Source organism: Mytilus edulis, chromosome 3, assembly GCF_963676685.1.
Source record: "Mytilus edulis chromosome 3, xbMytEdul2.2, whole genome shotgun sequence".
NCBI lineage: Eukaryota > Metazoa > Mollusca > Bivalvia > Mytilida > Mytilidae > Mytilus > Mytilus edulis.
The window spans coordinates 42,540,619-42,568,063 of NC_092346.1; the positions used below are offsets into that span (position 1 = coordinate 42,540,619).

Consider the following 27,445-nt stretch of genomic DNA (forward strand, 5'->3'; position numbering starts at 1 on the left):
TTTTAACCCGCCACAAACTGTCTTAAGTCAGGAACCTGATGTTCAGTATTTGTCGTTTGTTGGTGTTATTCATAAGTGTCAGTTGCGGATCTAGAATTTTTCATAAGTGGGGGCCCATTTACTGCCTAAGAGGGGCCCACTTTAGTCACGCTTCGATGATTCCCTATATAAGCCACCAAATAGTTTCCAAAAAAGGGGAGCCCGGGCCCCTGCCCCCCTCCCAATCCGCCTCTCAGTGTTTCTCGTTTCGTTTTCTTTTTATAGATTAGACCGTTGGTTTTCCATTTTAAATGGGTTTACATAAGTATTTTTCTGGAGCCCTTTATAGCCTCTTGTTTGCAAAAGTGATGCAGACGCAAAAGAAACCATTCAGCTATGTTCAGCCTGTCTGCATTGCCCCGGTCAGCACCTGTTAACAGTTTGGTGCCAGACTTAAAGAAAGTCAATAAAGAGCAAGGCCGCATGTTTTTAAAGCTCGTAAAGCAGTTTGAGGTTGTTGGTGTTAATTTTTGTTTCAAAACTAATAGAACATATTTTTATTAAAAGTTTTAATCCGAATATCGTTTTTTTTTGTTTGGGCTCGTATGCTTTAAATTGCTTATGTATATTATATATTTTTTTGAAAAGAAATATTTTCAGACTTCCTATTCAAGAGGAAAAGTCCTTATATCAATTTTACAGCAGATTTCAGTCAGTATGTAGATCTATGTAGCTAATGGTAATTTATCTTTGGTTAGCTTGCTTGTTAGCTGAACCGTGAAGTCATTGTTAGGTTAGATAAGCTACCCTCCTAATAGTAGACTAGCCCAACATGTAACCAATCTATCTCTTTGTAGGACTAAACTACTTTAAAGGGAGGGTAGTATACCTTACCTAACCATGACTTCACGGTTCAGCTAACAAGCAAGCTAACCAAAGGTATTACCATTAGCTAGATACTGACTGAAATTTGCTGTAATATTTATGCTTTTTTTCTCCTATTAAAGAAAAAGGTACTAGTATCAATTTTAATATTATTATGCATTTTTAAACTTCATGATATTTTAAAAAGACATGTTTTAGAGACTTCTTATTAAAGGAAAGAATATCAATTTTGATATGCACGTTTTGTATAAATGTTTGAAGAAGACATATCTGTATAGAGACTTCTTATTGAAGTGTATGTTTCTATGTTTTTTCTATTCTTTTAATTTCTAAACTACTATTTTATGCAAAACTCTAATTAAATCAAAAAGCCACTGTTATCATTTAAATATGCAATAATGCAGGAAAAGGGTGTCTGATTTTTTTTTTAGATATTTGAACACTTATTTGTTAATCTCGAACGATATCCATGGTATATGAAAACTGAGCGAGCACCTGTTATATTAACGGAAATTTTCGTTGCTGTTCCGAATTCGGACTTTTTAGAGGCAGTGTCCTTGACAGCCAATCAAATAGATTTATTTTTACCAGTGCAGCTGAGCTGACTTACATATTTTTCTGCAGCTGATCTACGTAGAAGGATGTCATCGTCAGTTTTACGTGCGATACGACTTGGCAAGCATGTAAGAAACTTAACCTGTTATCCACGTAAAATAAACTTCACAAATAAATTCGTTGCAACAACTTACAATTGTTGAAACAATGTTTTTCTTATGTAAAAAGCTTATATAGATTGTCATTTTGACCTACATGTATGAGGCTATGTGGTGCAATTAATTTGGCATGACATAATTAATGATAAGAATAAGAACCTGTTGAACATTTGTAGTAAAATGTCTACTTAAGAAAATATATCCAAGATAAATTCTGGAAACAAAACTATACCCTTGTCCTTGGGATATTTTTTGGTGATAATATTATATAATAGAAATGGAACACTTTACCTGCCAGTGTTGCTAAAGCAGGATCAGATGAAGATTTCCGCTCAGGGCTACAGACAACACATTAATACCAGACTCAACGACTGTACATAATTTTAATCGTAACAAGCTGATTTTATTGTAAAGTAAATAGTCTGTATATAGCCCACTATAGGGGACTAGATGTACATGTATTGACACCATGCATAGTCGGGCAGAATTTAATTGTTTCATAAAGGAACCAAACTCTTATATGGAAAAAGAAGATGATTAACACTTTGCAGCTGTCATGGCTGTCCAGAGCTCCAGATAAGCTGCGTATTTGCGTGATCACGCAATACAAATAATAGAAAACCCAATGCAATTGTCCATTGAAGGGTTCAACAACCCAATTAATTCAACGGAAAACCCAATTATATGCCAAAACCATGAGTTCTCAACCCTTTTATTGGCTACCGTTTGTGTTATTTACCCTGATCTGTTTACAGTCGTCGCGTAAACTATTTTTATAATATTTATAATTGGAAATTTCCTGTCGTTCTAAAAATAGATCCCTGCATCAAGTAGCTGAAATGGGTCCCTGTTTGAGTTTTCCGTTGCTCAAAAGGTACACGTGTTTTTGTAAATATTTCGATCTTCTCGGTGTTTATCCTATTAGCGTGTGTCATGGAGTCATATTTTTTTTGCATTGCTTGGGATTTTTCATAACATACATCGAATTAAAACGAAAGTGAATGTCCAGTTAAAATATTGAATAGAAGCATGTTTTCGGCTTATTTTGGAAAACTGAGGGAAAGTTGTAATGATGACAAGACTCAGCCAGTGTCTTAAGAAGCGTCTGTCGAACGCACGGGCGTGTGTGCGTACCATAACGAAAACATTGCTAATAAACACGGGGTTTCATCAAAAACGAATTCAGTTGGAAAAAGTGAAAGGCCCAATCAATTAAGAAATGATAAAGCATCAGAAATCAAAAGTTCTAATAAAAGACAACTAAACCCAGATTTATGTAAATTGAATAAAAGAAAATCATTCAAGTATAATTAGAGTTTATATACAGTAACTATTTTTTATTCATTTTACGGTTAATTAATGAATACACACACCATGCACACAGCCACTGATCAGGCACTGGTCTCAGAATTTATTATATAAAGGTATAAGACGAGTGCCTGTGAATACACATATCCTTTTTTGTGAGAAAATACAAAACTGGCAAAAGGTTTCAAACGGGACACAAATTAAACCTACAATTGCTCCTCAGTGAATAAACCAAATAAAACAGCTAGCAAATAACCCTAACCATAACCTTAAACCAAATAAAAGAGCTAAACAAAGACAGAAACATATTAATTTAAGATGGAAAAAATTGGGGTTGATATTGCCTAAATATTCAATTTTGTGTCGATGGAAAAACCCAATACATTAAGGAGCTTGGTGGTGAAAAACCCAATTTGATATTAACCTGAGGGGTTAATTGGAATTGATAATGCAATTAAAAAACTTTATCACCCAATTATATAAGAAAATGTTGGGTAAAAACCCCAATTAATGAATTCTTATCTGGAGCTCTGGCTGTCTTTTGGAAGTTGTTATTTTGAAAGCGAAAATATATGCATTTGCATGGGTAGACATTTTTAAATATATGTTTTTTACCATCTTATTTTGTTGTTTTAAAGAAGCTAGTATACAATATTTAGGTGTAATTTCAAATATGGAATGGTTTCATACTACTGTAAATTAAGAAATTATTGCAGGCATTTAATAGTTATGTGGTATTGTCATTTTAGACTAAAATGTGATTTTAATATTTGTGATAATATTGAGAAAAATCCTGTTTATTTCATATAAAAAGGTTCTGAAATGCCCATTGAAATTACTGTGAAAGTACTTTTATTCGTGGGGTACCAATTTTCGTGGTTTTCGTGGATGACTTTATCCACGAATTTAAGTGTCCAACGAAATAAAACAACCATTGTCCAAATCAAGACATAGAAAGATCCCTATCCGTAGGTTTGACTACTGATATGATCTAGAGAATATATTGAATAACACCAAACCTGAAAATACTTTAATAGCAGTCACATAAAATAAGAATGCAAGAGTATACCCATTTAATTTTGAATAACCCAAAGTGTACAACTTTTGATCTTTTAATTCTCATAAAACATATTTTTTTATTGATAAAAGTCAGATTTCCGGTATACATGTAGATATGCTAGCATACATTGTATGATATGTTAACATTTATCGGTCTCATCCGAGTGCTCCTAAACAGGAGGGATTTACAAAAGAAGAAGAAGTTAGTATGATAAAGCGAGTGATAAAGAGTTCATTTTATATCCTCATAGTTGTCGTACATATGGGTAATAATAATTTCATACTGGGCTTGATTTTGATAAGAATTACCTATTTGACAATCCAAGATATGTTTATAGCATTTGTTTATGTTACTGTTTTCTTAAGGTGACATGTGTATGGCCTAATTATAACACATTTGATGGTCTTTAATCTGTTGATCACTTTACCATGGGTTAATTAATTAGTGTTATCACTACGATTTACACAGTCAATGTTTACTTTGCAATTTCCATCAATCCATACTAATTTTAATCTTTGTTTCTACAATTTTTCAATTTTTGTTTTAGAAGTAAAATCCATGAATTCAAAAACCCACGAACATGTAAATATTGCTCAAACCACGAAAATTGATACCCACGAATTAAAGTACTTTCACAGTATTGCAATTATAACCCTATTACCTTTTTTGCAATAATAAAAACATCGCAATAATTTCTGAGTTTACAGAATGTATGGAATGATCTTTTGATATCACAGCCTTTCTTTTAACATGTTTAAGCTGGATTTCTTAACTGTGAAAATCTTACTATCCTTAACAGTTTACAGTTTCATGTAATAAATCATTTTATTACTGATTGATTGTATATCATTGACATAGTTTGAGAAGGAATTATTTCTGTTTGTCAGCATGTTAGAGGACAAAGTGCACAATTTCTTCTTGCCATGCTGCAAAGGGTACAATGTACAAAATGTATATCAGTTTGTTTTTATACGACCGCAAAATTTGAAAAACTTTTCGTCGTATATTGCTATCACGTTGGCGTCGGCGTCGTCGTCGTCCGGCGTCCGAATACTTTTAGTTTTCGCACTCTAACTTTAGTAAAAGTGAATGGAAATCTATGAAATTTTAACACAAGGTTTATGACCACAAAAGGAAGGTTGGTATTGATTTTGGGAGTTTTGGTCCCAATATTTTAGGAATTAGGGGCCAAAAAGGGCACAAATAAGCATTTTCTTGGTTTTCGCACTATAACTTTAGTTTAAGTTAATAGAAATCTATGAAATTTTGACACAAGGTTTATGACCACAAAAGAACGGTTGGGATTGATTTTGGGAGTTTAGGTTTCAACAGTTTAGGAATTAGGGGCCAAAAAAGGGCCCAAATAAGCATTATTCTTGGTTTTCACACAATGACTTTAGTTTAAGTAAATAGAAATCAATGAAATTTAAACACAATGTTAATGACTACAAAAGGAAGGTTGGTATTGATTTTGGGAGTTTAGATCCCAACAGTTTAGGAATTAGGGGCCAAAAAGGGACCCAAATAAGCATTTTTCTTGGTTTTCGCACCACAACGTTAGTATAAGTAAATAGAAATCTATGAAATTTAAACACAAGGTTTATGACCATAAAAGGAAGGTTGGTATTGATTTTGGGAGTTTTGGTCCCAACAGAATAAGGGACCCAAAGGGTCCAAAATTAAACTTTGTTTGATTTCATCAAAATTGAATAATTGGGGTTCTTTGATATGCCGAATCTAACTGTCATGACTGTGTATGTAGATTCTTAACTTTTGGTCCCGTTTTCAAATTGGTCTACATTAAGGTCCAAAGGGTCCAAAATTAAACTTAGTTTGATTTTGACAAAAAATGAATCAGTTAGGTTCTTTGATATGCTGAATCTAAAAATGTACTTAGATTCTTGATTATTGGTCCAGTTTTCAAGTTGGTCCAAATCAGGGTCCAAAATTAAACTTTGTTTGATTTCATCAAAAATTGAATAAATGGGGTTCTTTGATATACCAAATCTAACTGTGTATGTAGATTCTTCATTTTTGGTCCTGTTTTCAAATTGGTCTACACTAAAGTCCAAAGGGTCCAAAATTAAACTTAGTCTGATTTCAACAAAAATTGAAATCTTGGGGTTCTTTGATATGCTGAATCCAAAAATGTACTTAGATTTTTTATTATGGGCCCAGTTTTCAAGTTGGTCAAAATCAGGATCTTAAATTATTATATTAAGTATTGTGCAATAGCAAGTCTTTTCAATTGCACAGTATTGCGCAATGGCAAGAAATATCTAATTGCACAATATTGTGAAATAGCAATTTTTTTTTTAATTAGAGTTATCTTTCTTTGTCCAGAATAGTAAGCAAGAAATATCTAATTGCAAAATATTGTGCAATAGCAAGATTTTTTTTTAATTGGAGTTATCTTTCTTTGTCAAGAATCAACTTAAATCTTTGTTATATACAATATACAATGTATATTCACTTTTTACTACCAACTGATAAATTATAATAAATAACATTCAGTGATAACAAGCAGTTTTTTTTACATCTTAATATTTTATGATGTATTTAAATGAGTAGTTATTGTTGCAAACTCCATTAGAAATTTTAATTGAGATTAGTTTTGGAATAAGGGAAAGGGGGATGTGATTAAAAAAATTGGGTTCAATTTTTCTCATTTGAAATTTCATAAATAAAAAAGAAAATTTCTTCAAACATTTTTATGCCCCACCTACGATAGTAGAGGGGCATTATGTTTTCTGGTCTGTGCGTCCGTCCGTCAGTCCGTCTGTCTGGTCGTCCGTCCGTTCGTCCGTCCGTCTGTCCCGCTTCAGGTTAAAGTTTTTGGTCAAGGTAGTTTTTGATGAAGTTTAATTCCAATCGACTTCAAACTTAGTACACATGTCCCCTATGATATGATCTTTCTAATTTTAATGCCAAATTAGAGTTTTTACCCCAATTTCACGGTCCACTGAACATGGAAAATGATAGTGTGAGTGGGGAATTCGTGTACTGAGGACACATTCTTGTTTTGAGAGGATTAATATTCAACAGCATAGTGAATTGCTCTAAGAGAAAACAAAAATTTTAAGTTCATTAGAACACATTCATTCTGTGTCAGAAACCTATGCTGTGTCAACTATTTAATCACAATCCAAATTTAGAGCTGAATCCAGCTTGAATGTTGTGTCCATACTTGCCCCAACCGTTCAGGGTTCAACCTCTGCGGTCGTATAAAGCTACGCCCTGCGGAGCATCTGGTTCTATATATATTATTAAATAACTATGATGTTTTATCCACAGGTTGGATTGAGCAGTCCTTCTCGGTTGTATGGTTCTGTATCCCCAGTAAGTATGAATTATATATTGCACAAGAACTGATCATGTTTGAACTTATATCTATTGTAAAGATTGAAACTATTGTTACACTTCTTTCCTAAGGCATCAGCCTCAATTACTATGTAGAATGTAGACAGGTTTGCCACTAAATCTATACATCTGAAACATAGTCGCAAAAACTTCTCATTTCTTAGTAAAATATGCACAATCAACTTAAAAAAAATAAGGTTGTATATTTAGAGCAGTTAATTCAAGTATAAAGGTCAAAAAGTTCACTAGTTTGGTATTTTTTATAAAGAGTTCTGATTCATATCAATTCATACAAAACCACTATGCTAATATAAATGATAAATAAAAAAACAATTGCCAAAATGATGGGAGTTTTTATTGATACTCTGCCTCTCTTTCATATAGCAAAGAAAATACAAATACAATTACAAAAACACTTAGATTATACACTGCATGTCCTCTGTTTATTTCTGATAACTGTCAATCAATCGTGTTTTATTTTCCAGATTGACTTAACGCTAATAAAATTTTATTTTACTACAGGCCACTACAAAGTTGTTTATTGATGGAAAGTTTGTGGAATCAAAAACAGATAAATGGATTGATGTACATAATCCTGTAAGTATTACATATTATTATGTAAATCAATGGAGGTTCAGAAGTCAACCATATGAGTAAGGTGCAATTGGTTTTTACATGGAATCATAAATTCAGATTGACTACTTTTTTTGTGACTTTAAAGCATTTTGAATTAATCATTCAGGCATAGAACCGCTTATTTGGCTCTCTGTCAGAAAAAAACGTACAAGAAAGTACAAGTAGTAATCTTCATGTTTTAAAAAAGTGATGCATGTCCATAACTGACTGTAACTTTGTTAATAAGTGAAATGTTTGGGTAATTTTGGTATCATAATCAATTAAACAGTTAAAGGTATGTTGATTTTTTTCAGAACAAGTCAGGATAAGGTATAGTTTTGACAAGAAATGACTTTTACTTTATTTAAACTATATACAAAATAGCTTTGACAGCTTGAAGTTGCAGAATCTAACATAGAAAGCAAGGGGGCTATTGATTATTAGTGGTGTAATTTCTTTAGAAAATAATGCTTATACAGATACAAATACATGTATACAAGTTTTTAGACCTCTACGTGTTAGTGTCATTTTTGAACTCCAAGATACATGTACAATGTATAGACAATTGCAAAATTTGATGGATATATAAATGTTGTTGAAAAACTATCCAAGTATGCATAATAATGTATTTGTTGAATCTAAAATAAGATAAAATTTTGTGCTTTTATTTGATATTCTGCAATGTATTAAATACAGTATTTATGGGTTTCCAGTCTGGATGGTATAAATCTGATACTTAAGAGGTCCTTTTGATGGAAATTATCAACATCTTGATAAAATGTGTAGAAAACTTTGCAGTTTTACTGTAGAATAATTATGTCAACTTTTTAAATATTATTATGTCAGTTCCATTATCCTGGCCAAAAATTTTGAAATAATTCTGATTTACTTTTAATCAGTCTTTTACATATATATTAACCTGTCAATTGTTTTCCTATAGGCCACCAATGAAGTTGTGACAAGGGTACCAGAAGCTACAAGAGATGAAATGGAAACAGCTGCAGAATCATGCAAGAAAGCCTATGAAACATGGTCAAAAACGACAGTGCTCACCCGGCAGCAAGTTATGTTTAACTTGCAGAATCTTATTAAAACAAATCTGGTAAGTGCTCACCCTGCACCAAGTTATGTTTAACTTACAGAATCTTATCAAAACAAATCTGGTAAGTGCTCACCCGGCAACACGTTATGTTTAATTTACAGAACATTATCAAAACAAATCTAGTAAGTGATCACCTGGCAACAATTATGTTTAATTTAATACAGAATATTATCATAGCAAATCTGGTAAGTAAATTCTTATTAAGCAGCAGAACATAGAAATCATACTTACATTACTGATTTGATTGTTTTTATAATCGTTTGAAACTACATTAAATGTTGAAATAGAAATTAATTTTGATGCAAAGTAGAGAATAAATAATATGTTAAATTATCAAGAAAAAATATTGGCCTGTTCAACAGGTTTATCACACTATTCACAAGACCAGATACTGTGGATTCATTTATTTTTGTGGGGATCAATTTTCTTAGATGGAGAAAAATAGTATTTTTGTGGATATTTGATTTCATGGTTTTGAATAAATCTGCATAAAAGGCTATAGGAAATTGTATTTGACTGACATCTTGGTTCCACTATAACAACCTGATCAATGAAAATATGAACCTAACGATTAAAATGATATTACAAAGCTGTTATTTATTTCAATCTGGTTGAGATATCAATTTGTTATTATAATTGAGTGAGTGATTGATTTAATGTCACTTATTGTTCAAAGAAAAGAATTTTTAATTTGAAATTCTACATTTGTGTATTTTCAGAAAGATATTGCCAAGAATATAACACTAGAACAAGGAAAGACAATTGTTGATGCTGAAGGTGATGTTACCAGAGGTTTACGTAAGTAAGACATGGGCATACTTTAAAGCACTATCTATCTCTTCTAAAGTATCAACAGTTTTAAGAGAACCTAGGTGGCCGAGTGGTCTAAGTAGTTACTACTGTCATCACTGGCCATTCAACACTGAGGTTGTGAGTTCAAACCCTGCTCATGCAGGTGCACTCGACCCTAATCTTAATTGACTAGGATTATCAGTTTTCCTATCAGTCGTGGTTTTCTCCTGGCACTCAAACTTCCTCCATCAATAAAAACTGACCACTACGAAATAGCTCAAGAAGCGATGATTAAAAGAGGTGTTAAAAACACAAAATTCAAATCAAATCAACAAGGTTAAGAAAGATTACTGAAACTTTTCTAGTTTTGTTTTGGCATCTTCTTTTATATATATTAAGTAACTAGCCAAAATACTATCTTAAAAATCTTAGTAAGGACTAAGGAGCTTACCATAATTAAATATCTTGACTTTCACTGCACTTTACCCATACTTTAGGCAATGGTTGTTTGTTGATTGCCCCAACATTTATAAAAAGATGGCCCTATTTAGACATTGGACAATTTTTTTAACAAGAATTTCTGAAATTTGGTTTCAGAGATTATAAAAGTCAGCTAAACTGTGTGATGAGTTGATTCATTACTCAACAACTTCCTGTTTACCGAACACTTGTATCATTTTCCACATCATAGCCAAGTTTAAAATTTTTGCCACATTTTTCTCAGGAACTACAAAACAAGAATTTCTGAAAGTTTGGTTTCAGAGTTTATATAAGTCAGATATAAGTCAGAGTTTTCAGATTCATCACTCAACAACTTCCTGTTTACCTTATACTTTTAGTGGGCAAGGTATGTATCATTGGTGAGCAGTAGATCACAGATTCACTTGTTATTTTACTGCAGTTTTATATCTACTAATTATAAACAATAACAGGCAAATGTTTAAATTGTTTAGAATTTCACATGAAATTTATTTAATTTCAGAGGTTGTTGAACATTGCTGCAGTATTACCTCATTACAGCTGGGAGAAACAATGCCTGGTATTGCAAAAGACATGGATACAATGAGTTTTAGAGTACCACTAGGTGTCACTGCTGGCATTACTCCATTCAACTTTCCTGCTATGATTCCTTTGTGGGTAAGATATTTATCACTGCAAATCAAAATATCATTCATCGTGATTTGTATACCTTTGAGCTTTTGATGTGAGCTGCTATTCAATTTTAAACAGTGTGAGTCACTAAATTAAAAAAAAAAAGAGTTTTAAATTATTAAAATTAGATTTATAGGGATGGATATCTGGTCAGATTTTAAAAAGCTGATATCTAAATACTGTCACAATAAAAAATTCAAGGCTCATTCTTGCAAGTTATTGGGGAAACTAAGTTTATTTTACACTACTGTAGGAGTCTTCCATTAAAATTTACCAAAAAGAGATCTGAAGTTGCTATGAAGTAAAGCAATGAACAGACATATTCTTTTTTAACAGTCAAAGCCGGTGTCTCATTTTTTACACTAATTTTTATGCCCAATTTATGGGCATTATGTTTTCTGGTCTGTGCGTCCGTCTGATCAACTTGAAACTTAGAATACATGTTCCCTTCAAAATGATCTTTCTAATTGTAATGCCAAATTAGAGATTTTACCAAATTTAACAGTCCACTGAACATAGAAAATTATAGTGAGGATGGAGCATCTGTGTACTTGGGACACATTCTTGTTTTATGGGTTTTGATGATAACATTTTCACTTATTATACAATTATGGCCCGTTGAAAAGGTGAATATCCAAAATTGTCAACACTAGAAGGTTATTTCAATGAGGGCAAAGTCCGAAGTGAAATAACTTTCAAGGGTTGACAATTTTGGATATTCATAGATTCTAAGGGGCCATAATTGTTTTATTATACCGAACTTATTACTATATTAAAACAGTGGAAAGGCCTTTCAAACACTTTCTATATTTTTTAAACTTTAATCATCAGCTGCTGGCACTCTATTCATGTCCAATGCCTTATTTCCTCGACTCTCGGTGGGCTTCCAGTGTACGTGAACGCTGCCATTTTGTTTATTTACTTCTGTGACATCATTTTCATGGGAGATAACTCAAGTTCAAATCAACAATCTCAAAAGGTTATTCCCCAGTGAATAATAGGGTTATTCACCGCTGGTGGAAATTTTTAGGGTTATTCGTCCATCCCTGCAATTGAATGAAAAACAACTGAATTATTCCATGTCACGTGATAACCTTTTACCCAATAGAATTGTTTAAAATATATGTAAGGTATAATAATCTTAATTGTATACCCGGTAATATTGTATTTTACAAAATGATAAACATTTTGATAATTTGTTTATAGTAGCCAAAGTATTTAATGTTGACTCCAAACTCATTTAACAGCATTGTTTTTTAACAGTTAGAAGAGGATGAAAAATAACATAACATAACTTCATTTTTTAAATATTTTTTTCAGATGTTTCCTACGGCACTTGTCTGTGGTAACACCATGATAATGAAACCATCAGAGAGAGATCCTGGAGCCTGTATGATGTTAGTGGAAATGGCAAAGGAGGCTGGTCTTCCTGATGGAACCCTCAATGTCATTCATGGAAGACACGATTGTAAGAACAGAACTCATTGTGTTAATGTAAAGATACATGTGATAAGGCTATGGTTGGCAATGACTGATATTTGTTGTAGAAAAAATTAAAATAACAAAAATACCAACTTAGTAAAATCATGTTTTTTGCAAACATGATGCTGTTGTATCATATTTCACAAGACATAGCCCATTATTATTCTCCTGTCCCAAAGGAAGGTAAAGTTTGGTTTACATATATTTGTTAGTCTGTCCATGCATTAGTTGGTTCCAGGAACATTTCTGTCACATTCTTCTAAACAACTAAAAGTACATGCTTTTTACATACCTGCCAACTTTTGAAAGTGCCCATGGGGGTTTTAGTGCGCGACAACAATTTCAAAGGTTAAATTCTTTGCGATGTATTTTCCGCGTTCTGTTTTGTGGTGTAGAAAAAGTGTCATATTTGTATGATGAGCTTACAAGCCTTTTTCTTAAGTTTATTTGCATGATTCTAGTTATTATATCAGTAGAAAAGATGAGCGTGTAGCTATAAGACCAGGATTTATTTTCATGTGTAAGGATATTAAATGATTGTTGGCTTTTCCAATTTAAAATTATGCACAAAGAAGGACCTTTATCAAGTTGGGAACAACACCTAGGTGTAACCCCTAAATGTAAGGCCATTAAAACCCACTTTTTAACAAATGAGCACATATTCATACTATCTGAAGAAATTTTCCCAAAGAACTACATGTACAAATGTATACATCTTATGGTCTATCTGGTATTATATGGTCAACACATGTACAATAGTTTTGAAATGCTCTTAGACTTATATCTTCTTTATTATTCAAAATAATTGGACCCCTCATTTAGAAAAGTTTTTCCAAATATAATGAATTTTCCCATTTTTAAGTTAAAAAATCTAAATTTTTCTAATTTATTTTTTAGCTCACCTGTCCCGAAGGGACAAGTGAGCTTATGCCATCACTTGGCGTCCGTTGTCTGTCGTCGTAAACTATTTCAAGAATCTTCTCCTCTGAAACTACTGGGCCAAATACTTTCAAACTTTAACTGAATGTTCCTTAGGGTATCTAATTTATAAATTGTATCCGAAGTTTTGATCTATCAACAAACATGGTCGCCATTGCTAAAAATAGAACATAGGGGTCAAATGCAGTTTTTGGCTTATAACTCAAAAACCAAAGCATTTAGAGCAAATCTGACAAGGGATAATATTGTTTATCAGGTCAAGATCTATCTGCCCTGAAATTTTCAGATGAATCAGACAACCTGTTGTTGGGTTACTGCCCCTGAATTGGTAATTTTAAAGAAATTTTGCTGTTTTTGGTTATTATCTTGAATATTATTATAGATAGAGATAAACTGTAAACAGCAATAATGTTCAGCAAAGTAAGATTTACAAATAAGTCAACATGACGGAAATGGTCAGTTGACCCCTTTAGGAGTTATTGCCCTTTATAGTCAATTTTTAACCATTTTTAGCTCACCTGGCCCGAAGGGCCAAGTGAGCTTTTCTCATCACTTGGCGTCCGGCGTCCGTCGTCCGGCGTCGTCGTCGTCCGTCGTTAACTTTTACAAAAATCTTCTCCTCTGAAACTACTGGACCAAATTAAACCAAACTTGGCCACAATCATCATTGGGGTATCTAGTTAAAAAAATTGTGTCCGGTGACCCGCCCAACCAACCAAGATGGCCGCCTTGGCTAAAAATAGAACATAGGGGTAAAATGCAGTTTTTGGCTTATAACTCAAAAACCAAAGCATTTAGAGCAAATCTGACATGGGGTAAAATTGTTTATCAGGTAAAGATGTATCTGCCCTGAAATTTTCAGATGAATCGGACAACCCGTTGATAGGTTGCTGCCCCTGAATTGGTAATTTTGAGAAAATTTTGCTGTTTTTGGTTATTATCCTGAATATTATTATAGATAGAGATAAACTGTGAACAGCAAAAATGTTCAACAAAGTAAGATCTACAAATAAGTCAACATGACCAAAATGGTCTGTTGACCCCTTTAGAAGTTATTGCCCTTTATAGTCAATTTTTAACCATTTTTCGTAAATCTTAATTATCTTTTACAAAAATCTTCTCCTCTGAAACTACTGGATCAAATTAAACCAAACTAGGCCACAATCATCATTGGGGTATCTAGTTTAAAAATTGTGTCCGGTGACCCGCCCGCCCAACCAAGATGGCCGCCAGGGCTAAAAATAGAACATAGGGGTAAAATGCAGTTTTTGGCTTATCACTCAAAAACGGAAGCATTTAGAGCAAATCTGACATGTAGTAAAATTGTTTATCAGGTCAAGATCTATCTGCCCTGAAATTTTGAGATGAATCGGACAATTCGTTGATAGGTTGCTGCCCCTGAATTGGTAATTTTAAGGAAATTTTGCTGTTTTTGGTTATTATCTTGAATATTATTATAGATAGAGATAAACTGTAAACAGCAAAAATGTTCAGCTAAATAAGATCTACAAATAAGTCAACATGACCAAAATGGTCTGTTGACCCCTTTAGGAGTTATTGCCCTTTATAGTCAATTTTTAACCATTTTTCGTAAATCTTAGTTATCTTTTACAAAAATCTTCTCCTCTGAAACTACTGGACCAAATTAAACCAAACTTGGCCACAATCATCATTGGGGTATCTACTTTAAAAATTGTGTACGGTGACCCGGCCAACCAATCAAGATGGCCGCCATGGCTAAAAATAGAACATAGGGGTAAAATGCAGTTTTTGGCTTATCACTCAAAAACCAAAGCATTTAGAGCAAATCTGACATGTGGTAAAATTGCTTATCAGGTCAAGATCTATCTGCAACAACAAAAGAAAGAGAGTTTTTAACGACCTCAGCTGGCTATACAACCCTTGCACAATCAACTGAATTTTGCAGAAATCATGAATAGTTACTTTGCATTTCTTGTTAGATAAATTTTACAAAAATTCTCCACTGAAACAACTGTTGAATTTAAACAAACTTGGTTTAAATCACCACTAGGATATCCAGGGACCACTGTGTATGATGACCCTGCCTGCCCACATGGCTGAAATAAAACATAGGTTTCAAATGCACTTTTTAGTATTATATCTCTGAAACTAAATGACAGTACAACAGTTGCATTTATCATGCAACAATTGTAAATAAAAATATCAGGTGAGCGACACAGGGTCCTTGGACCCTCTAGTTCGTAAATCTTAGTAATCTTTTACAAAAATCTTCTCCTCTGAAACTACTGGGCCAAATACTTCCAAAATTTAAATGAATGTTCCTTAGGGTATATAGTTTGTAAATTGTATCCGAAGTTATGATCTATCAACAAACATGGTCGCCATTGCTAAAAATAGAACATAGGGGTCAAATGCAGTTTTTGGCTTATAACTCAAAAACCAAAGCATTTAGAGCAAATCTGACATGGGTAATATTGTTTATCAGGTCAAGATCTATCTGCCCTGAAATTTTCAGATGAATCAGACAACCTGTTGTTGGGTTGCTGCCCCTGAATTGATAATTTTAAGGAAATTTTGCTGTTTTTGTTTATTATCTTGAATATAATTATAGATAGAAATAAACTGTAAACAGCAATAATGTTCAGCAAAGTAGGATCTTCAATTAAGTCAATTTGACCAAAATTGTCAATTGACCCCTTAAGGAGTTATTGCCCTTTAAAGACTTTTTTCACAATTTGTTTATCATGTTGACTTACTTTAAAAAATCTTCTCCTTTGAAACTGCTGTATCAATTTCAGCCAAACTTAGGCTAAATGAGTTTCAGAGTATCTAGTATAAATTTTATATTTTATTTCCTTGTATGTCAAGAAACATAGCTCCTATGGCTAAAATAGAACATAGGAGAAAATGATCATTTTTTTGGGCTTTTGAAGAAAATAGGACGATCCAAAAAACATTTAAATAAATTGAAAAGCCAAAATAATCATTGATGAGAGATTTAACCAAAAGAATTAAGGTGAGCGATTCAGGCTCTTGAGAGCCTCTTGTTACAATAGTAAAATTACCCCTGGTCTTAGGGACAGACCCTCATTTAAGGGGTATCCCTCATGTGGGGGGTTGTTCCAAACCTGTTTGTTTGGTCCTTGTGAAAGAATAGTACATTGTTCTTTAAATGATTTGGTAATGTAATTGAATACATAAATAACATATGTTACAGCAAGTGTAATGTCAATAATTTAGTGAATAAACTACTATTTATTATCTTTATGGTAGTACTGCATCATTTAATTTTGTCAATCAGCCATTCTTTTATTCTTAATCTGTGTAAGAACCTCATTAAGTGTGCCATGTTCACGATTTTACAATTCTGACTAACACACAGATGAATACAACACAAGTTCAAAATCTAGCATGTTAGAATAATCTTGAGAGAAAACGTTTTTTATTGGCTCATTAATTTGATCATGAGAAACACTGAATTTGATTGGCTGAACATGATTTTCATCCCTTGGACACAGTTCAAAATTAGTTCAAAATCGAGAACAATGAAATTTTTCATGTAGATTTTCACAAAATTGTGTTTTAGAGGTTTTTTCACGATCACGATCATGCAATCCTGACAAAGGGTCAAAATCCTGTAGTACACGCCTAAATCGTGAAAGTTGGCAGGTATGTTTTTATATACTTCACCAAGCTTTATCTGTTTCTTTCTAGGTTATGATATATTTTTATACGACCGCAAAAATTTTAATTTTTCGTCGTATATTGCTATCATGTTGGCATCGTCGTCGTCTTGCGTCGTCGTCGTCCGAATACTTTTAGTTTTCGCTCTCTAACTTTCGTAAAAGTGAATAGAAATCTATGAAATTTTAACACAAGGTTTATGACCACAAAAGGAAGGTTGGGATTGATTTTGGGAGTTTTGATCCCAACATTTTAGGAATTAGGGGCCAAAAAGGGCCCAAATAAGCATTTTCTTGGTTTTCGCACTATAACTTCAGTTTAAGTAAATTGAAATCTATGAAATTTTGACAGAAGGTTTATGACCACAAAAGGAAGGTTGGGATTAATTTTGGGAGTTTTGGTTCCAACAGTTTAGGAATTAGGGGCCAAAAAAGGGCCCAAATAAGCATTATTCTTGGTTTTCATACAATAACTTTAGTATAAGTGAATAGAAATCAATGAAATTTAAACACAAGGTTTATGAACACAAAAGGAAGGTTGGGATTGATTTTGGGAGTTTTGGTCCCAACAGTTTAGGAATTAGGGGCCAAAAAGGGGCCCAAATAAGCATTATTCTTGGTTTTTGCACCATAACTTTAGTATAAGTAAATAGAAATCTATGAAATTTAAACACTAGGTTTTGACAGAAGGTTTATGACCACAAAAGGGAGATTGGGTTTGATTTTGGGAGGTTTGGTCCCAACAGTTTAGGAATAAGGGGCCCAAAGGGTCCAAAATTGAACTTTGTTTGATTTCATCAAAAATTGAATAATTTGGGTTCTTTGATATGCTGAATCTAACTGTGTATGTAGATTCTTAATTTTTGCTCCCGTTTTCAAATTGGTCTACATTAAAGTCCAAAGGGTCCAAAATAAAACTAAGTTTGATTTTAACAAAAATTGAATTCTTGGGCTTTTTTGATATGCTGAATCTTAAAATGTACTTAGATTTTTTATTATTGGCCCAGTTTTCAAGTTGGTCCAAATCGGGGTCAAAAATTAAACTTTATTTGATTTCATCAAAAATTGAATAATTGGGGTTCTTTGATATGCCAAATCTAACTGTGTATGTAGATTCTTAATTTTTGGTCCCGTTTTCAAATTGGTCTACATTAAGGTCCAAAGGGTCCAAAATTAAACTAAGTTTGATTTTAACAAAAATTGAATTCTTGGGCTTTTTTGATATGCTGAATCTAAACATATACTTAGATTTTTGATTATGGGCCCAGTTTTCAAGTTGATTCAAATCAGGATCCAAAATTATTATATTAAGTATTGTGCAATAGCAAGAAATTTTCAATTGCACAGTATTCAGCAATAGCAAGAAATCTTCAATTGCACAGTATTGTGCAATAGCAAATATTTTCAATTGCACTTTATTGCGCAATAGCAAGAAATATCTAATTGCACAATATTGTGCAATAGCAAGAAATTTTCAATTGGAGTTATCTTTCTTTGTCCAGAATAGTAGTTGAATCAACTTAAATCATTGTTTTATACAATATACAATGTATATTCACTTTTACTACCAACTGATAAATTAAAACAATCTTTACCATTCAGTGATAACAAAGCACTTTATTTTACATTTTAATATTTTATGATGTATTTAAATGAGTAGTTATTGTTGCAAACTCCATTAGGAATTTGAATTGAGATCAGTTTTGGAAAAAGGAAAGGGGAATGTGAAAAAAAAATTTCAGATTTCATAAATAAAAAGAAAATTTCTTCAAACATTTTTTTGAGAGGATTAATATTCAACAGCATAGTGAGTTGCTCAAAGGCAAAAAAAATATTTTAAGTTCATTAGACCACATTCATTCTGTGTCAGAAACCTATGCTGTGTCAACTATTTAATCACAATCCAAATTTAGAGCTGAATCCAGCTTAAATGTTGTGTCCATACTTGCCCCAACTGTTCAGGGTTCAACCTCTGCGGTCGTATATAGCTGCACCCTGCGGAGCATTTGGTTTAAGTTCCTTCCATTTTATACAATGGTAAGAACTTCACTTTTAACAAATATTTTTTTCTGTATTTTACAGCTGTGAATTTCATCTGTGATCATCCAGCAATAAAAGCTATTTCATTTGTTGGATCTGACCAAGCTGTAAGTTATCTGCATGTGAATTCTCCTATTTTTACAAAACTGAGAAATTACTTATTGAATTGAACATCTTAGATGGATGCTATTTATATAATCGAAAATTAAACTTGATAGTTTTCTGAGAGAGAAAAAAAAAAAAAAAATAAATAAATTTGGTCAATGTTCAACTTAGATCTAACATATTGTCAATGGCTTTTAAATTATTTTAATAATCCAACATTTTCACCGTTTAAATTGTATTATAGAACAAGACCTTTAAGGGGCAATCTTACCTTTGTCAAGTAAAATCAGAGACTTTATTGATTATTCACAAAACATATCAATTTTAGTGAGTTTTAAACTGAAAATTACAAAATAATAGAGAATCATTTTAATTTTAGGGAAGTTACATATATGAGAGAGGATCAAAGAATGGAAAGAGAGTCCAGTCAAATATGGTAGGTTAACATAAGCATGATAAGTTGAACAAATATTTGATACATTTTGTCTTTAGAGATGTGGCTGAATGCATTGAAATTTTTCAACTTAAAATAACATTATGTATTTGATCTAAATCAATCTTCATTACATTTTACTAGCTTTCTTTCACTCTACCTGACAGATAGCTATTCAAATATGTAAACTTGAATGGACTGATGTCATTTAAATGTTTTACATAGCTACAGCCTAAACAATTTAAATGAAACTTTATTACAGGGAGCCAAAAATCATGGAGTTATTATGCCAGATGCAAACAAAGAAAACACACTAAATCAGGTTAGTTTTTATTGTTATACGACCGCAAAATTTGAAAAATTTTTCGTCGTATATTGCTATCACGTTGGCGTCGGCGTCGTCGTCGTCGTCGTCGGCATCGGCGTCAGCGTCGTCGTCGTTGTCGTCCGGCGTCCGAATACTTTTAGTTTTCGCACTCTAACTTTAGTAAAAGTGAATGGAAATCTATGAAATTTTAACACAAGGTTTATGACCACAAAAGGAAGGTTGGTATTGATTTTGGGAGTTTTGGTCCCAACATTTTAGGAATTAGGGGCCAAAAAGGGCCCAAATAAGCATTTTCTTGGTTTTCGCACTATAACTTTAGTTTAAGTTAATAGAAATCTATGAAATTTTGACACAAGGTTTATGACCACAAAAGGAAGGTTGGGATTGATTTTGGGGGTTTTGGTTCCAACAGTTTAGGAATTAAGGGCCAAAAAAGGGCCCAAATAAGCATTATTCTTGGTTTTCGCACAATAACTTTAGTATAAGTAAATAGAAATCAATGAAATTTTAGCACAAGGTTTATGACCACAAAAGGAAGGTTGGGATTGATTTTTGGAGTTGAGGTCACAACAGTTAATGAATTAGGGGCCAAAAAGGGGCCCTATTAAGCATTATTTTTGGTTTTTGCACCATAACTTTAGTATAAGTAAATAGAAATCTATGAAATTTAAACACAAGGTTTATGACCATAAAAGGAACGTTGGGTTTGATTTTGGGAGTTTTGGTCCTAACAGTTTAGGAATAAGGGGCCCAAAGGGTCCAAAATTGAACTTTGTGTGATTTCATCAAAAATTGAATAATTGGGGTTCTTTGATATGCCGAATCTAACTATGTATGTAGATTCTTAATTTTTGGTCCCGTTTTCAAATTGGTTACATTAAGGTCCAAAGGGTCCAAAATTAAACTTAGTTTGATTTTAACAAAAATTGAATCCTTGGGGTTCTTTGATATGCTGAATTTAAAAATGTACTTAGATTTTTAATTATTGGTCTAGTTTTCAAGTTGGTCCAAATGGGGGTCCAAAATTAAACTTTGTTTGATTTCTTCAAAAATTGAATAAATGGGTTCTTTGATATGCCAAATCTAACTGTGTATGTAGATTCTTAATTTTTGGTCCAGTTTTCAAATTGGTCTACATTAAGGTCCAAAGGGTCCAAATTAAACTAAGTTTGATTTTAACAAAAATTAAATTCTTGGGCTTATTTGATATGCTTTATCTAAATATGTACTTTGATTTTTGATTATGGGCCCAGTTTTAAAGTTGGTCCAAATCAGGATTCCATATCAAGTATTGTGCAATAGCAAGAAATTTTCAATTGCACACTATTGCACAATAGCAAGAAATATCTAATTGCACAATATTGTGCAATAGCAATTAATTTTCAATTGGAGTTATCTTTCTTTGTATAGAATAGTAGTTGATAATATATGTTGAAAATTTGCCAGACATGACTATGATGTCATTTTCTATTTTTATTTGCCAATAACTTTATGTAAATAACTTCATTGGAAATTTGCCAATATAAAATGTTGCTGATGAAGCTTTTTTTCCTTATCTTATCTAAAATGTTTTAGATAATGTATGTTGGAAATTTGCCAGACATGACTATGATGTCATTTTCTATTTTTATTTGCCAATAACTTTATGTAAATAACTTCATTGGAAATTTGCCAATATAAAATGTTGCTGATGAAGTTTTTTTTATTGTTTTATACAATAAACAATGTATATTCACTTTTACTACCAACCAATCTTTACCATTCAGTGATAACAAGCACTTTATTTTACATTTTAATATTTTATGATGTATTTAAAAGAGTAGTTATTGTTGCAAACTCCATTAGAAATTTGAATTGATATCAGTTTTGGAAAAAGGGAAACGGGGATGTGAAAAAAGGGGGGGGGGGGGTTAAATTTTTCTCATTTCAGATTTCATAAATAAAAAGAAAATTTCTTCAAACATTTTTTTGAGAGGATTAATATTCAACAGCATAGTGAATTGCTCAAAGGCAAAAAAAAACTTTTAAGTTCATTAGACCACATTCATTCTGTGTCAGAAACCTATGCTGTGTCAACTATTTAATTTTAGATTTAAATAAGAAGAAATCTTTAATTGATTTGTAAAATCTTGACATTTGTTTTGTGTAAAAAAACCCATGTAATGTCAAAAATTTGATCACAATCCAAATTCAGAGCTGTATCACGCTTGAATGTTTTGTCCATACTTGCCCCAACTGTTCAGGGTTCGACCTCTGCGGTCGTATAAAGCTGCGCCCTGCGGAGCACCTGGTGTCAAATATAAGATGTGTTGGATTTGCAATTAAGATTTATTCCAATCATTCTTTCAAAAGTGAAAGAATTTCTAAATTTGTTGTGAGGATTAACAAATACATAGGATTCATATATATATATAGTGAATTAATTCTTGACACAAAATCAATATGTGCACATTAAAATAAACAAAGCTTTTATTCCTGTTCATGTTCCAAAAGTCACTGAGGCCTTCAAAATAGGGCAACAACTCTCCTCCCTGCAAGTTTAAGATGGCTCCTAGCAACAGTTTGAGCAGAATTTCTTTCTAGATGTTCATTAAAGGACACAGTTGCAGAGAAATTTCAACAAATTGCGAACAAAATATGCAAAGATATTGAACTAATACTGACAAAAAAAAACAAGAAAAATTGAATCTTAAAATTATACAGATTCAATATAAACTAGATTAACATGAGGCTTGTCATAATATATGTTAGATACCTTGGCAGGTAAGTACATATAAATGTGGTAAACAAATTAAGTGAACTGAATATAAGTTTCAGTATAAAAACTGGCCAAAAAGAAAGGAAAAAAGAAGCACACAAATAACAAAAATTATTTTAAAAATGAATACACCATTATAATAAAAATATAAGAGCATACATCTCAGAAACTGATTTAGGTGGGGCCTCCCTTTCGAGGAAAAAAAAAAGGTTAATTATAGGGAATCACTGAAGCTTGACAATAACAGTGTATAAATGTGGAAGGTTTAAAAATGTTTTCCTGTGCTATAGATGCAGTGGCGGATCCATAAATTTTATAAGAGCTGGCCTTCTTTGAGGCAGTTAGTGGGCCCCTCTTATAAAATTTCTGGATTCGCCACTGCATCTATAGCACAGGGAAACATTTTTCAACCTACAACATATATGCACTGTAATTTTAACTTTTACCATATTGCTATTTAGTTGATAGGTGCAGCCTTTGGAGCAGCAGGACAAAGATGTATGGCTTTGTCTACAGCCATCTTTGTTGGAGAGGCAAAGGAATGGATACCAGAACTTATAGAGAAGGCCAAAAAACTCAAAGTTAATGCAGGTTTGTATTACCATTTTTCTCGTGCTTGCATTACCATTTTTCTCATGTTTGTATTACTATTTTTCTCATGCTTGTATTACCATTTTTCTCATGCTTGTATTACAATTTTTCTCATGTTTGTATTACTATTTTTCTGATGCTTGTATTACCATTTTTCTCATGTCTGGTGATAACTACTACTTACTTTTGACAATTGTGTAGAAATAAGTGTAATATTTTAGGTTCCTTGAAGAATAAATCTCATGTAATTTGACTGTAATTGCTTAATAAGACTTTCCTTAAAAAGTAGGCGTGTTTAACATGCCTTGACCGATAACTTTAACAAGTTATAGGTTAAGGTATAATTATGACAGAGCATTCATCCATTGACAGATTTAAGATTTTATTTGGTAACTCCTTGGTTTTATTTTCTTAGTTTGACTAGTTTATGTAGCTTCTTCTTACATGGTACATCAATTTTGATTTTGAATAGATTTTTGGTGTTTTAACACCACTTTTAAGCACCACATTTAGGCTATTTCGTGACATCCAATTTTTATTGGTGGAGGAAGTCAGAGTGCCTGGAGAAAACCACGACCTTCGATAGGAAAACTGACAATCCTAGTCAATTTTAAGATTTGAGTTGAGTGCACCCGCACGAGTGGGGTTCGAACTCACAACTTCAGTGTTGACTGGCTAGTGATTACAGTGGTAAATACTTAGACCACTCGGCCACCAAGGCCCCCATCAATTTAGAAAGATTTGCATTATGATTTTATAAATTTATATAGCATTCAGTGTGGCAAGGTTTTTTTTCTAAATATAGGAAATGAACCAGATGCTGATATAGGACCACTCATTTCACCTGAATCTAAGAATAGAGTTTGTGAATTGGTCCAGAGTGGTGTTGATGAAGGAGCACAACTGTTGTTAGATGGTAGAGATATTACAGTCAAAGGTTATGAACAAGGAAACTTTGTTGGACCTACCGTTTTGCACTATGTCAAGGTAAAACACCATCTAGACAATGGTACTCTGTAAACTAACTCAATTTTCCATATTAGCAAGTGGGGAAGATGTGGAGGAAAATAGTCAAAATTAAACTTGGATTGTCTTTACTATATAATGAATACACAGAAAATAAGAAAATATTGATTTGAAATTGCCAGACAAAGGTTAAAAATGTAAAAATGAATCTGCAATAATAAGTTGGTTAGCATTATGCATAACATAGATACATGTACTGACTAATAAAATATGATAATAAATTATATACAGTACATTTTTCATCGAAAATATAAATCGTTTAGAATTTGAAGGCTCTCTATTCTTTTAACTTCTTGAGTGATAATTGCTTAACATTCAAGATTCTTTTCCATGCTAAGTTAAAGTCGTATTGATAATTTGTAATAAATCAATATTTGGGGAAGGTGGTGGTTTCAATGTTGTTGAGCACTTGCACGAAATATATGTTCAAATATTCTTTTTCATGGATAAATCTATCAGAGTTTGTAATATATTTAGAATGCATTGCATCCTTTTTACTAGAAGATCTTTCAATTATTAGCTACTCAAAGGAATACAAGTTGAAAACCATTTCTGTGTTCTGTATATCTGAAATTATGACTAACTTGTGACATTTCAATTTGTCAACTTTGCTCATTCTTTGCAAAATGAAACAAAAGTTCTCTTAATGATAAAAAAAAATAACAAATATAAACGCTATTGTTATAATTAGCATAAAATTATTAATATTCGAAATTCTTTGAAAAATGTGTAATGATTGTATTTTCACAGCCTGAAATGAAATGTTACACAGAGGAAATATTTGGTCCAGTGTTGGTCAGTATGGAGGTTGAAACTTTAGATGATGCCATTAATATGATTAATGCTAATCCCTATGGAAATGGAACAGCAATCTTTACTAACAATGGCGCCACAGCCAGAAAGTTTACAATGGATACTGATGTTGGACAGGTATGTATTTGATTGGATGAAATTGTTATGCCCAACCTACAATAGTAGAGGGGCATTATAGTTTTAGGTCAGTGCATCCATTCGTTGTCTGTCCCACTTCATGTTAAAGTTTTTGGTCAAGGTAGTTTTTGATAAAGTTGAAGTCAGCTTGAAGAAACTTAGTACTCATGTTCCCAATGGTATGATCTTTCTGATTTTAATGCCTAATTAGAGTTTTGACCTCGATTTCAAGGTCCATTCAACATTGATAATGATAGTGTGAGTGGGGCATCTGTTTATTATGGACACATTCTTGTTTCAATATCATTTTGATCATACTATGGTTAAAGCAGTGAGGTAAAGTAAAAAAAAACCAGTTAAAGTATAATTATTCTATATTGTCGAGTAAATTTCTGATCAGAGATGTGAAAGAAAGACTAAGTATATTATATAACATTTTTTTGGGTCAATTGATGACCTTTTAACATCATTCAGAGTGAAGAAGTTTTGTATTTTTCATTGCTATTAAAACATTCTTGGGTTGTTTCAAGATAGAGAAATATTAACACTTGTTTTGTTTTATTTTCAGTACTCTAAGAGATGTAATATGTTCCCGAGTTGAATAATTTAAATAATTTCAAAAAGGTTATGTGATTTAGATTGAAGATTGTGTGCTCAAGCCATTGAAAACCTATATCATTTGTTTCAGGGATACAAATAAACAAAAAAATGAACACCTCTGCTGTGATGCCCTATTTAGTGAAAATATTGAAGAACTTAGAAACAAATATTTGCAATTAAGATAATTTATCATAAATGATTCATCACTATTGCTTTGTTATATATTTTGTGTATATTTTACTGTAACAATACTAATTATCTAGCATATTACAATAAACTGGTATGCTGTCCAAAATTGATAATCTATTTCTCAACAGTAAAGAAGACTAAGAAAGACATAAGGTTTCCTATATATAATTCAACTTGGTAATTTTATGCTCTGTCCTTTATTTTAATATCTTTTTATAAACAGGTTGGAGTGAATGTACCTATCCCAGTGCCTTTACCTATGTTCTCCTTCACTGGTTCTAGAGGATCATTCAAGGGTGACCAAAACTTCTATGGAAAAGCTGTAAGTATTATACATATCTCATTTATAGCAATAACTATTAATGACTCTTATTGGTTTGGAATCAGTTACCATCATGAATATTGATAGTAACAAATACAGTATTGTGTAATGATCTTTGCATAATATTTATGGGTAGGAGGATCATTTACCTTCACTTTTGAATCAAACCACAAAATGTTTTAAAATTTGAAATTTACATTTGTTTTTGAATTTGAAAAAAAAAAGAAATCTTTAGCAAGCTTCAATAGTTATTTCCTTTCTCTGAAAAAAGCAATTTTGCCCAAATCTAGAATGTTGTGTGTATATTTCGACGATGAGTGAACAAAACAGAAATTTAAATATTTTTTTTTAATCAGATCAAACAGAACAAGAGAGTTTACAAATTTCTTCTTAGAACAAGAATACTTTGAAATGCAGAAAATCATAAAATAGGAAAATGTTGTATGCATATAATTGAAATGTAAAATCAGAACAAAATTTTTATATTGAAAAAAAAAACTGGCTAATTTTTATCCAAATAATTTTCATGTAACTGCTTATAGCATTGTTCACTTACAATGCCTTTTGTTTGTATAATAAAGTTATAGTAAAACACATAACATATCTTTTACAGGGAGTAAACTTTTACACACAGTTAAAAACAGTCACACAGATGTGGAGATCAGATGATGCAGATTTATCGTCCAAAGCTAGTCCATACGCCATGCCAATCATGAAATAAACAAACAAACATTGCATAATATTTAATTTGGGAATTTGGTAAACTGTTATAATCAGATATGCATAGATGTGGCATTGATGAATTAGAAAATTTAAGTTGATGGTAGTATTTTCAGACTTGCTCACTTGAACAAAATTTCTTGTTTTTGAAGTGCTATTAATATATACATTTTTATATGTATTTTATTGAGATTTATACAAGTGATAAGCATTTGCATTTTGTATATTTATCAGATTATACAGAATTGTTATGGAATTTATATGATACTTTTAAATCATTTATTTTATAAAATGATGAACGAAATATTTATACACATTCACATTTGTAAATAAACCACTTATAAAGAATGA

The 27,445-nt window shown here is 32.1% G+C and overlaps 1 protein-coding gene across 2 annotated transcripts; it reads left to right on the plus strand.

Moving 5' to 3' along the window:
* The first annotated feature begins 931 nt into the window (after nt 1-931).
* LOC139516545 (probable methylmalonate-semialdehyde/malonate-semialdehyde dehydrogenase [acylating], mitochondrial) lies at nt 932-27,445 on the plus strand. 2 transcript variants are annotated; one of them, XM_071306714.1, is made up of 15 exons: nt 932-1,547; nt 7,240-7,284; nt 7,828-7,902; nt 8,861-9,022; nt 9,742-9,820; nt 10,797-10,951; nt 12,287-12,434; nt 19,135-19,199; nt 19,577-19,633; nt 19,893-19,952; nt 23,178-23,307; nt 24,113-24,294; nt 25,084-25,263; nt 26,276-26,374; nt 26,988-27,445. In XM_071306714.1, the coding sequence occupies exons 1-15, from the start codon at nt 1,506-1,508 to the stop codon at nt 27,093-27,095; spliced, it is 1,587 nt and encodes a 528-aa protein (XP_071162815.1). In that variant the 5' UTR covers nt 932-1,505; the 3' UTR covers nt 27,096-27,445. The 2 variants fall into 2 exon arrangements, with proteins under 2 accessions (XP_071162815.1, XP_071162816.1); XM_071306715.1 differs by lacking the exons at nt 932-1,547; nt 7,240-7,284; nt 7,828-7,902; nt 8,861-9,022 and adding an exon at nt 9,032-9,083.